Source organism: Callionymus lyra, chromosome 16 (genome assembly GCF_982586985.1).
Source record: "Callionymus lyra chromosome 16, fCalLyr1.hap1.1, whole genome shotgun sequence".
In the NCBI taxonomy this organism is placed as follows: Eukaryota; Metazoa; Chordata; class Actinopteri; order Syngnathiformes; family Callionymidae; genus Callionymus; species Callionymus lyra.
In genome coordinates, this window is record NC_141833.1 from 16,549,181 (window position 1) to 16,562,420 (window position 13,240).

General features: G+C 37.7%; 1 protein-coding gene across 2 annotated transcripts in view; it reads right to left on the bottom strand.

Moving 5' to 3' along the window:
- Positions 1-13,240, bottom strand: part of LOC148063964 (contactin-associated protein-like 5) — a 67,511-nt gene that overhangs the window by 17,568 nt on the left and 36,703 nt on the right. For both annotated transcript variants that reach the window (XM_087810955.1, XM_087810954.1), the window contains exons 5-10: positions 10,808-11,005; positions 8,633-8,793; positions 7,800-7,907; positions 5,201-5,459; positions 3,902-4,039; positions 3,348-3,513 (exon numbers count right to left, since the gene is read on the bottom strand). In XM_087810955.1, coding sequence (XP_087667081.1) covers positions 3,348-3,513; positions 3,902-4,039; positions 5,201-5,459; positions 7,800-7,907; positions 8,633-8,793; positions 10,808-11,005 — 1,030 coding nt within the window. The remainder of the gene's footprint in view (positions 1-3,347; positions 3,514-3,901; positions 4,040-5,200; positions 5,460-7,799; positions 7,908-8,632; positions 8,794-10,807; positions 11,006-13,240) is intronic.

Here is a 13,240-nt window from a genome sequence, read left to right on the forward strand (position 1 = left end):
TTCCTCACAGACCGAATTTTGAAGTTTGACACATGTCCATCAGAATTCACTCTTCTTCGTAAAAGCGTGGACTAGAATCGCTCACGCTTTTGACCGGGTTTAACGCTTTTCAGCGCGGAAGGAAATCCAAGTGGAACAAAGTAGTTTGCGCCAGAAAAACAATCTTTTCCTCGTAATATACAAAAGCCATTTTGAGGCAGAAACACCTGCAGTGAAATTAAAAGCCTCTGCTGTGAACCTGTTTGTTCGACGGTGAAAACAGACGACGATGATTCCAGCGACTCCACTTGTTTGGAGCGAAACACCGACTCAGCAAAGTGTGGCGTCGCTGCGTGATTTTTAACCGTCGTTTATCAGCAGGAGCTTCAGCAGCTGCAGCGTCTCAGAGGATTCACCTCAGTGATGTTAGTTCAGATGGAGCTGATTTTAAACTGTTGGAGGACAATATGGGGCACGTTTGGGGCGACAAATGACTGGACTTTAAAGGTTTTTGCAACAAAACCAAGTGAAGACAGAAAAATACGGTGGCCTTGAAACGTAAACACCGAGAAAGTGAAATTTATATTATTTTATCTCCTGAAAAATATATTTGAAACGATGAAGTAATCTTTTTTTTCAAAGTTATTTTTACTCTGATTGTAAGTGTAACTATACCCGACTTACTCACCCGCGCTGAAGGAACAACAGAAGTCCAAGTACTACAAGAAATACGTAATAAGTAATATAACACATGCTAGAATAAGTACCAGGAAAAATACTACAAAAGGTGCTACAAGTTCTACAACAAGTTCTATGACAAATACAACAACCAATACTTCACTTAATGGAACAAATATAATTTCTATGACAAATTCTACTAAAATACTACAACACTAAAGCAAATAGAAATAGTAATTAAGAAAGTAAGTAATTTGTATTTATATAGCACTTTTGAAAATGACTACAAATAGTACAACAAATTCCAGTAATATAAACATTTCTATGACAAGTCATCACGAGTAACACAACAAATACGAGTAAGATGATAAATACCAGAACAAGTACTATGCTACAAATTCTACAACTTTTAAGGAAAACACCAGTGATACGAATAATATGAAAACTAGAAATACTTAATACAATTTATATGACCGATTATACGAAAGATACTGTTAGTACTCCAACAAATGTGACAAATAGGACAGAAATACTAGAACAAATACAAGTTATATGACAAATACAAAAACATAAATCCAAGTACTACTAAAAATACAACACGTTCTACAAAAAATACAAATGTTATGACAAATAATACTATAAATAACAAAATATAAGGGAACAAATATAAATCATATGCCAAATTCTACTAAAATACTACATACTATAATAAAGTACTACAGCAAATAAAAATAGGATGACAAAAAATACTACAAATACTACAACAAATACAAATGATATGACCGTTTCAGACTATTTCAAAACACAGTATACTTCAAGTACTACAATCTGTGATACGTCAAATTCTTCTAAGAATACTACAAGTTCTAAAACCAATATTATGACAAATCATACGAGTCACACAACAAATAAAAGTAAGACCACAAATACCAGAACAAGTACTATGCTAGAAATACTACAAACATACTAACACATATTTAAGAAAAATACAAATGATATGACATCATTTAATAATACCAAAACCTATTACCCAGAATGCCTTTTCTACACTTTTCTGCCTCTCTGATTCGCCATTTTGACTTTCCACTAACTTTAGACCCCGCAGAAGTTCGACAGGAAATCGGTGAAAACAACTTTGGTGCCAATCATCGTTTCCAAATCACATTATGTTGAGATATTCAGACACAACGACGTGTTTATAAAATAAATCAACTTTTTGTAGCGTCTGGTCCTCACTTCAAACGCCTCGACAAACTCTCGGAGCTCCAGCTTCATTTTTAATCTGCTCCAGACACAAACACAGACACGTAATGAGCTGGGAGTCAGACCCGGGTCACCATATTGTCTCTTTCTTTGCGCTTCGACCTGCAGAGAGAAGATCTAATCAAGAGCACTTGTTGTGATGAGAACCAGAAGCACGTCGAGGCGCCTTTAATTAAAACATCCGCAGACGCCTGAGTTTGTTTACATTTACACTTGTTCAAATTGTGTTGTTTTTGTCTTTCTTTCCAAGATGTTTTTTAAAAATCTGCTGTTATTATTATGTGAGAGAAGAAACAGGTAAGACATGGATAAACAGACATTAATAATCAAACTGAGATGATGGATTTGAACTATTTGACATCTCAATATTTAGAATTTGTCGCCGTAAAAATGTTGATCAAGTAATTCTACGTTGATTTAAATTTTGTTTTAATACTTTCAAAATTATTTTATTTATTTTACACATAGAGTTTCATATTCTAATTCCAATAATTCAAAAATAAATGTTCAAAATTCAATATTTTTCAATGAGTAGCCTTTTGAATTCAATATAAAAATGTCAGCAGACATCACCAAAAGAGCACCGAGCTACTGGATCATGTGCTTCTACGTCGTCACATGTTGTCTCATGATCTTTTTGTATCATCTGGTGACTTTATTACACAAAACATATTATACTGAATAAACAGACATGAACAATCAAACTGAGACGTATAATTATCAACCCGAAAAATATTTGGCATATTTACCAAACAAGTATAAAATGGTAGAATTTAACATTTCAAATGTTAAAACTATCAATGTTTTCATTGAAATGGTTTATTTTTTAAGCATTAAATACACTCTTACTTAATAACAATACATATGTATATATACTTTTTTTTTTGATAATAATTGAATTTCAAAATATTGTATATGTTCAAAAGTTATAAATATCTTTTTTATTTTGAATCATCATAAAAAAAAAAAAGAATATTTTACAATGAAATGTTTTTTTTACACATATCATTTGCTCGTTTTACTCCAATAATTCAAAAATAAATTTGATTATATTATTCAATATACATTATATATACATACATTTATTTTGTAGCCTTTTAAATTCACTCTAAAAAAGAAACAATTTCCTGGAGACCTCTAGAGGGATCAATAGAGTTTATCTTTCTATCTAAAACATATTGATTGTGTCTTTTTACGTCGTCACGTGATCACCGGCGCGTCACACGATTGGTTGAAAGTTCGATCAAGAAGCTCGGTACTCGTTTGATAATGTCTGGTGGTTATACCAACATTTTTATGTCGAACAAACAGACATGAATAATCAAACTGAGATGATGGATTTAACTATTTAAATATTTAACAATCATTCAAATCTGCTGTGGTCAGACCAAACCAATGGATCGGCAGGCATCACTAGTCGAGCTCACCTGTCGACGATGCTGCACATGTCCACCTGCAGCTCGCTGAAGTTCCCCTGAAGTCTCTGCTGCACCAGCACCAAGTCCACCGGCTGAAGGTCCAGCGCCAGGAGACGCATGCAGCCTTGAAAGACCCTGGAGGGGTTCGTACATCCGCCATCGTCTGCTGGACAACCTGGAGAGCAGAGACCTCCACTGTCACTCCCATCACCACCTGGTTCTCCGCTGCAGCTGTGGACCTGCTGACGCCTCGAGGAAACTTCTCTCGACCTCTGAGGCCGTGAATCCTCGCTTCGTACTTTCTTTTATTTACTGCTGGATAACTTGTGCTTTCAGATCCAGGTCTACTCTCCCCCGGCGCTGGAACCCCCTCGGAGGCCAAACACCGAAATGTGTGCTTCAATAATTTTCACCTTCAGAAAACTAAATATATTCTCGTCTTCATCTCTCTGCCTCTTAGAAGAAGAAGTGGGTCGAGATGAATAAACCAGCGAGAGTCAGCAGGAGCACAGATCTGAGCGTCCGACCAGGAGTTTATTCATCTCCACCTGTCCGGGACCCACCCCCCAAATAAAGATCCCCCTCAGCAGAGACGGGGAAGGCGGGCCGGACGGACTCTTCGCCGTCCACCGAGAGGCTCACTCCACTTTTCCCAGAATGCAGTGCGGCAGAGTGCCACTGTCCATCACAGAGCCCAGAACCTGAAAGACATACTTGGGTCAGAAGATTGTAGGAGACGGAGGTTCATCCACCAGAATATTGAATATTTAACATTTTTAAAAGTTAGAATTTACTTATTGAAATTGAAAAGTTGAATTATATATATATTTTTAAATAAATTAATAAAAATCATTGAATATTTTTTAAAGAATCATTTTTTACACATACATTTTGATTTTCTTATTCCAATAACTTCAACATATTTCTTCTAAATCCTATATATTTTAATTCATAGTGTTTTAAATTCAACATAAAAATGTTGATATAATAGTCGCCAGACATGAACAAACGAGTACCGAGCTACTTGATCCAACATTCGGTCAATCATTTAAACGTGCAGTCGATGAGTCACGTAATTGTGTGATTTGGATTCAAAAGAATACAAATGATAATATTTTGAATTTATAAAATGTATTTTTCTAATTATTGGAGTTAAAACATCAAACTGTGTAAAAATAAAACACTATGGATGTGAGAAAACACAGATAAACTAATACATTGCTATAGTTTTTACACAATACTAGTTTTTTGTTAAATAATTAAATTAAAAAAAAGTATATATATTTTCAAAACTAACACATTTTATTTAAACCTAGAGTTTCATATTGTTACAATTACAATAATTAAACAATCATTTTTCTATTCAGTATTTTGAATTCGTAGACTTTAAAATTAAATATAAAAATACTATAGTGTCACCAGAAAATACCAATAGAGTACCGAGCTAATCGTGTACTAAGATCATGTACTTCTATGTGGTCACATGATCATCTAGGTATCGCCTGATTGGCCGAAAGTTCAGATCGAGTAGCTCCGTACTCTATTAGTTATGTCTGGTGGCACTATTTTTACATTGAGTTTAAAAGGCTACAAATTGAAAAATATTGAATTAGAACATTTAATTTGGAATTAGAAAATCAAACTATGTTTAACAAAACCTTGATTTTTAAAATGTACAATTTTTAAACTTTAAAAAAATAATTAAATCTTTCATTATAAGAATCATTATTGAATGAATATTTCCCAAAAATAATCCAATGCTTAAAAACAAAAACATTCAATGATTAAAATCATTTTGGAAAAAACAACCATATTTAGGTTGTTGAAGGTTTGATTCCACGGCCAGTGTTTTGCTCACTAACCGGTCCAGAGCTCCAGCAGCTGCTGCTCCTCCTCCTGGACCTTCAGCTGCATCTTTCCCCGACTCAGCAGCAGCCAGACCACGCCCCGGCCCCCGGGCAGGTGGAAGGTGAGCAGGAGACCCTCGTGGTTCCAGGTCCTGAACTGGAACTCCACGGACAGACTCGGGCCATTTCCCCCCGGCAGTCGCAGGAAACTCCGAGGCCCCGGGAACGTCACGGCAACGGAGTCGGACTCGGCGCAGGAGAAGGTCACGTTGCCCTGAGAGGGAGGAGGAGATGATGAGGAGGAGGAGGAAGAGGAGGATTAATGAAATGAAGGAGTAGAAAATGAATATTGAGGAGCCGTGGAAGGGCTTAAGGTCTCATCAGCGAGTCTCCTTGAGGGTCCGGACGAACAGGGACAACAGGGAGGAACCAGCTGTGAAGACTCGTGTCCCGACGTGACGCTCGTGTCCAGGAGAAGAAAAGTGTTGGAACCAGGAGCGTCTGCATCAGGCGCTCGTCACATGATGTTTATTTATAGTTTTTATTCCTTTAGATCGTAAAGGAATAAAAATCAATGCATCAAATCTTATGATTCATAAAGCTTTGATTTAGTTGTTAAGATGGAACACAATTGTAAATTGAAAATTACATAAAATGAGTCAAAAAATCACATTTAAAACACTCAGAAAACGTTAATATACTAAATATTAATTAATTAATTGATCCCATGACGACATAGAAGCACACGATCAATTAGCTCGATACTCCTTTAGTATTGTCTGGTGACCAACATTTAATTTTGAATTTAAAAGACTATAAATTCCAAAGTATTGAATTTTGAAACATTATTTTTGAATTATTAGAATTAACTAATAAAACTCTGTGTAAATGTTTATTAAAAAAAAACAAAAAAACAGACTAATTCAATTTTAAGACACGCATTTTTTAATTCAGTTATTTAATAAAATAATTAAATAGTTTAAAAAAACTAATTTTCTATAAAAAAATAAAAAGTAAGTAAGTTTGAACATTTGAAATGTTTAATTAAATGATTCAATAATCTAATGACACTGATATACTTTGATAAAAACAAACAACAGTTGACCTCTGGTGACCCCACGGCCAGTTGAGTTTGATCAACGATCAATGAGTCAACAACAAAAATACACAACAAAATGTGCAAATAATTAAAAGAAAACAATAAATGTTGTTTTTAAATGAAAATGTCTTTAATATTGAGTTTGATTATTGATGTCTGTTTAGATTTCTTAATGTGGTGAACTTAAAAAATCAATTTTATTTAGATTTAAACTGTATTCAAACACAAACAGGGTGATTTTCAACGAGTCCAGATACTAAAAACGTCATTAAAAAAGCTGACTCAGCAAATCTTTGAAGAATTCCGCAGCCGACGAACGAAAGAAAACTCAGGTGACGTGTCGAGGATTGAAACGACGAAGACATTTAATGACTAATTATCTTGTTTATCTTCTCAAAAACAAGCCACAAAACTCCCGCAGCTCATCAATATGCATCAGAACGAGGAGGCAGATTTTTATTCGGGGCGTTTGCTGGGGTGTCGTTGAGCAGAGGAACCAGTGGAGACCCGTCAGGCTGAACTAAAAGCCTCTGTTATCACATCTGGACACTCGGCAGAGAGAATATTAAAAACCCCTTCTCTTGAGCGTCTTTGAACGGAGGTTACTTCCTGTGCCGGACTCTCACGGAAAAACATCTGAAGTTTTGTGAACAAAGAGCCGTGAGTGTCTCGGTCCTCGCCCTAGTTAGTTTGTTAGTGTCGGGGGGGTCGGTAGAATGGGGGCGGGGCCTTGTTAGCGGCGAGACTTCCTGTCGGAACGTCAAGAGCGTCGATATGTATTTGTGCACCTGCATCAACAAACCCTGCCGTGATCTATAAATGCTGACTCGGCTTTATTGTGTCGCCTTAAATAACTGCTGTGTGGACAATAGACTCAGGGCCCGGGGGCCACTTTTGGCCCTTTGCCTCTATTCATGCGGCCCCATGCTGTCAAACTATAAATCCGTCGTGTAGAAATGTTGATTTTAATAATTGATTATTTCATTATTATTTATTGTTTATTATAAGTAAAATCTCTCATCTTTAATCAAGTTTAATTTTTTTTAATTATATAAATTATAAAAGAAACTTAATAACTTTTATTTTATTTATTTTTGTACCGTTTTTGAAGGTCGTACCATGAATATTGTTCTGACATTAAACATTTCCATGGTGAGTAAAATCGACCCTGTACTTAAACACATCGCCTCAAATTAAAGTAGATTCATGTGTTGAAGTGTTAAGATGCTTGTGTTTAAGACCTCGTCTCTCAAGCCTCTGAGCACAGAAATGATGTAATTATCTGAGAGCTTTAACATTAAATAAGGAAATTGTTTTACAACAGACAGTTAACACGTCAATGCTAATGCGCGATTGTTAATATTAAGATATATTAAATAGCTTTTTTGGTCAAAACGACTGGATGCTAACGCTAGCCTTGTCGCTGTATCGATGATATACAATCAGACTCTTCCTGTCACAGAAAGTTCAGTAAATGTATGATTTTTATCTTAAAACTTGTTTTTTTCCACCTACCTTTACACGGATTTGTGGGTCGTTGTGTTTCGCCAGTTCGATCAAGTTGACGTCGTCGTACAACAAGTTCTCCAGGCAACCAGTGAACCTGTGAGCTCCCACTATCAGCTGGACGAAGAGGAAGAGGAAGTAGAAGAAGAAGGAAAAAAATTAGAAGCAGAAGAAGAGGACGAGGTAAAGGAAGAAGAAGAAGAGGAAGAGAACAGGCAGAAGAAGAAAACAAAGGAAGAAGAAGAGGAACAGGAAGAAGAAGAGGGAGAAGAAGAGGACAAGGAAGTGGAAAACGAAGAGGAAGAACAAGAGGTTGAGGTGAAGGTAGAGGTAGAGGTAGAGGTAGAGGTAGACGAAGAGGAAGAGGAAGTGGAAGAGGAAAAGGGAGAAGAAGAAGAGGAAGTAGAAGAGGTAGAAGAAGAAGAAGAAACATAAGAAAAATAACAAGAAGTAGAAGAAGAAGATGAAGTGGAAGAGGAAGAGGGAGAAGAAGAAGAGGAAGTAGAAGAGGAAGAGGGAGAAGAAGAAGAAACAGAAGACGAATAACAAGAAGTAAAAGAAGAAGATGAAGTGGAAGAGGAAGAGGGAGAAGAAGGAGAAACAGAAGAAGAATAACAAGAAGTAGAAGAAGAATATGAAGTGGAAGAGGAAGAGGGAGAAGAAGAAGAGGAAGTAGAAGAGGAAGAGGGAGAAGAAGAAGAAACAGAAGAAGAATAACAAGAAGTAAAAGAAGAAGATGAAGTGGAAGAGGAAGAGGAAGAGGAAGAGGAAGAGGAAGTGGAAGAGGAAGAGGAAGAGGAAGAAGAAGAGTGATTGTTCTCTGCACCAGTGTCTCTCTGTACCTTCTGGACGATCATCTCCTCCGGGATCTGGACTCTCTCCATGTGAGCGTCGACGCTGACGTTCATCCGGGAGTCGTGACGCTCCAGAGTCACATGGTGCCAGTGCTGGTCGTCCAGCAGGCTGCCCAGCGAGGCCAGAGGTCGAGGGTCAGAGGTCAAATCTGGACCCGGAGAGGAGTTTGAAGAAGGTGAGAAGACTGAACTGAATCCGCCGTGAGACATTTGAACACTTTCTCTTTACTGTAACCTCTGAAGTTTTAGTTTAGTTCCTTATCTTATCTTAAACACTCACATCTTTTAACTGTATCAACGAGAACGTTCGTCCACTTTTTTAAATCTTTTCCTCGACCTTCACAAAGTCCAAGGAAAAAAACACGTTCGAAAGCTCCTTCTTTGGGTCTTTATCTCTTTGACTTTTTTCGCAACTTTGTTTTTCGACCCCTGAGTCGAGCCAACAGCCGCCTCTTGACAACCACAACAAAACTCCCAGGTTTTTTCTCCTCGTCCCGGAGAGAGGAGCAGCGCGAGGTCATCACCCGCCGTCACCGCAGGAGATCTGCATACCAGGAGCATTAAACATGGATGAGGAGGAACAAATAGGAGGCGGAGCTCCGGAGCTCCTGCAGGAGCCTTCCATGCAACGGTGATTAAAAATGTATTAGAGCGAGAGAAGGAAGGCAGTCGATCTGAGGCGAGTGATGGATGAGTGCGTGTTTACTGATGTTGTTTTTCGTGGATGAAAGAAGCGAGGGAAGGAAAAGTTGGTCGTGAGGAGAGAGACTTCCTTCCACCCGACAGAAGCGTCTTCACTGCAGCAAAGACAACAAAAGCGCAGCGAGAAAAAAGTGCATCTCGAGTGTTTTTTTTTTTTAAAAACGTTTGCTCCGACAACGCGACACAAATCACTCGACACGGATTTGATGTCTGTTGTACTTTTGGAAAAAGTGCTGAGTCAATGTTTTTCTACATTTTTTTTCCAAGATAAGTTTTCAACATCTGCATTTGTTAAACATCACAGTCAGAGTTGAATAAAAAAAAAAGGATGTTTCAACGTCTAAACCTGTTTCAAACTAGCAACCAAGGTCAGGAGCAGAACAACATGTACAACATATACACAGCACCTTATAATACTGTGTATTTATGACCTCAAACACATTTAATGGGGTAAACAGCACTCAAATATATGTCAAACCGTACCTTTGAGTATAACTCTGTGAGGCTCCGTAGTATTACTCCACAAGACTTCTAAGTATAACTCTGTGAGACTCTGTAGTATTACTCCACTAGACTACTGATTATAACTCTGTTAGGCTCTGTAGTATTACTCCACAAGACTTGTGAGTATAACTCTGTGAGACTCTGTAGTATTAATCCACAAGACTTCTGAATATAACTCCGTGTGGATCTGTCATAGTACTCCACAAGACTGCTGAGTATTACTCTGTGAGGCTCTGTAGTATTACTCCACAAGACTGCTGAGTATAACTCTGTGAGGCTCCTTAGTATTACTCAACAAGAATTTTGAGTATAACTCTGTGAGGCTCTGTAGTATTACTCCACAAGACTGCTGAGTATAACTCTGTGAGGCTCCTTAGTATTACTCCACAAGACTTTTGAGTATAACCCTGTGAGGCTCCGTAGTATTACTCCACAAGACTACTGAGAATAACTCTGTTAGGCTCTGTAGTATTATTCCACAAGACTTCTGAGTATAACTCAGTGAGACTCTGTAGTATTACTCCGCAAGACTTCTGAGTATAACTCTGTGAGGCTCCGTAGCATTACTCTGCTGGGCTACGTAGTATTTCTTTGAGAGTACTATTACTCCCGGAGGCTTCTTAGTATAACTCTGCGAGGTGTCGTAGTATTTGTCTTTGAGGCTTTGTAGAATTTGTTCTTGAGGATTCATAGTATTACTCCACAAGGCTTCCAAGAACTACTGCACAAAGCTCCGTAATATATCTCTGCAAGCTCGTAGTATTACTCTGTGAGGCTTCAAAGTATTACTGCGCAAAGCTCCGTAGTATTGCTCTGCGAAGCTTGTAGTATTACTCTGTGAGGCTTCAAAGTATTAGTGCGCCAAGCTTCGTAGTATTGCTCTGCGAAACTCGTAGTATTACTCTCTGAGGCTTCAAAGTATTACTCCGCGAGGTTTGTAAAAAAGTGCTGAGTCACCTCGTCTGAGCAGCAGCAGCAGTTTTCCGTTCTCCAGCTGCAGCTCGACGCTCCGACCCTCTGATCCTTCAGCCGACAGTAACGTCCCAGAGTTCCAGTGAGTTTTAAACTTCATGGAGACGAATCCTCTGCTCGCTCGTCTCTTCACAGGAACGTAGATCAGACCAGAGTCGCCGTCCAGACTCATCACATCCGAGCCTGAAGATCCAGAACATTTCAAACTGAAAACATGTTGATATTCAAGGAGCATCATTTCAAAACCAATGATCGCAAGAAATCCATACTTTGCTACTGAATATTGATCAAGTATCATGAAAAAATATTGCGATATATCGGTGTATTAATACTTTCTCACAACCCTAGTATTGATATTCAACAAGATTCCAATCTTTTCTTCTTCTTTTAATTGCTTTCAAATCACATTGTATTGTATAATAGGTTTATATTTCAATTAAGTATAAAATGAAATACTTTAAATTTCTATTCATGATTAACATGCAAATATATAGAGTATTTTTTTAATTTGTTGTGTTGCAATCAAAAAAAAAATTCCTGCCAAAAATGTACTCAATAGCCCTCTTTAAAAATAATAAATTATTATTAGATTATTTTGGCTTAAGAATAAAAATGTATTTTTATCAATTCTATGTTATCGTTTATGGCTTTCAAAAAAGTGTGTGTGCATTTTAAATAAAAAAACATTATTAACATTTAAATGTTCACTGTGTTTGTTCATTTTTGAGTTGCAATTAAACTTCCGGCCACTAGATGGCAGCCATCATCATGACAGTCATTACATTTTCCACAGCTAATGGAACAATGAAATTTAGCAAGATGTCGGTCGATGACTGAGGACAAGAGGATACAGTGACTCCAGCAGCTTTTAAAGCTGATGTTTGGACATATTTTGGTTTAAAAACAAATTAAAGCAGTTACGACTGAGGACAAGAGGATACAGTCGACTCTAGCAGCTTTTAAAGCTGATGTTTGGACATATTTTGGTTTAAAAACAAATTAAAGCAGTTACGACTGAGGACAAGAGGATACAGTCGACTCCAGCAGCTTTTAAAGCTGATGTTTGGACATATTTTGGTTTAAAAACAAATTAAAGCAGTTACGACTGAGGACAAGAGGATACAGTGACTCCAGCAGCTTTTAAAGCTGATGTTTGGACATATTTTGGTTTAAAAACAAATTAAAGCAGTTACGAATGAGGACAAGAGGATACAGTGACTCCAGCAGCTTTTAAAGCTGATGTTTGGACATATTTTGGTTTAAAAACAAATTAAAGCAGTTACGACTAAGGACAAGAGGATACAGTGACTCCAGCAGCTTTTAAAGCTGATGTTTGGACATATTTTGGTTTAAAAACAAATTAAAGCAGTTACGACTGAGGACGAGAGGATACAGTGACTCCAGCAGCTTTTAAAGCTGATGTTTGGACATATTTTGGTTTAAAAACAAATTAAAGCAGTTACGACTGAGGACGAGAGGATACAGTGACTCCAGCAGCTTTTAAAGCTGATGTTTGGACATATTTTGGTTTAAAAACAAATTAAAGCAGTTACGACTGAGGACGAGAGGATACAGTGACTCCAGCAGCTTTTAAAGCTGATGTTTGGACATATTTTGGTTTAAAAACAAATTAAAGCAGTTACGACTGAGGACGAGAGGATACAGTGACTCCAGCAGCATTTAAAGCTGATGTTTGGAGATATTTTGGTTTCAAAACAAATTAAAGCAGTTACGACTGAGGACGAGAGGATACAGTGACTCCAGCAGCTTTTAAAGCTGATGTTTGGACATATTTTGGTTTAAAAACAAATTAAAGCAGTTACGACTGAGGACGAGAGGATACAGTGATTCCAGCAGTTTTAAAGCTGAATTTTGGACATATTTTGGTTTGAAAACAAATGAAAGCAGTTACAACTGAGGACGAGAGGATACAGTCGACTCAAGCACCTTTTTAAGCTGATGTTTGGACATATTTTTGTTTGAAAACAAATGAAAGCAGTTACTACTTCATCAAGAGTCATGTAGTCTGTAAATACTACAACACCAGAGTCAAGTACTCGACAATACTACACGTATATCCTTGTTACTACAGTATCAAGATATCGTTTTAATTAACCCTGTATCGTGACAGAGAAACTTGCTAATGCGTCTGCGGTGCTTCTACGGCAGGTTGAGCGCAGGACGCCACATCAGTCTTGTCAGCTGACCCGCTGATAAACGCGCTCGTGGATCTGCGGCGAATGTTTCCAAACGTCCAACAGCCATTTATCAAAATGCTTCTAATAAATGCTCCTAATCCATCTTCCTCGCCGACTGGAACACAGTCGCCGGTTCCACCTGCTGCTCCATGAATCATTCATGAGCTCGCACCAGAACCTGTTGATCTTCTGGAGCAGCGACAATCTCCGCTGCTTGTTT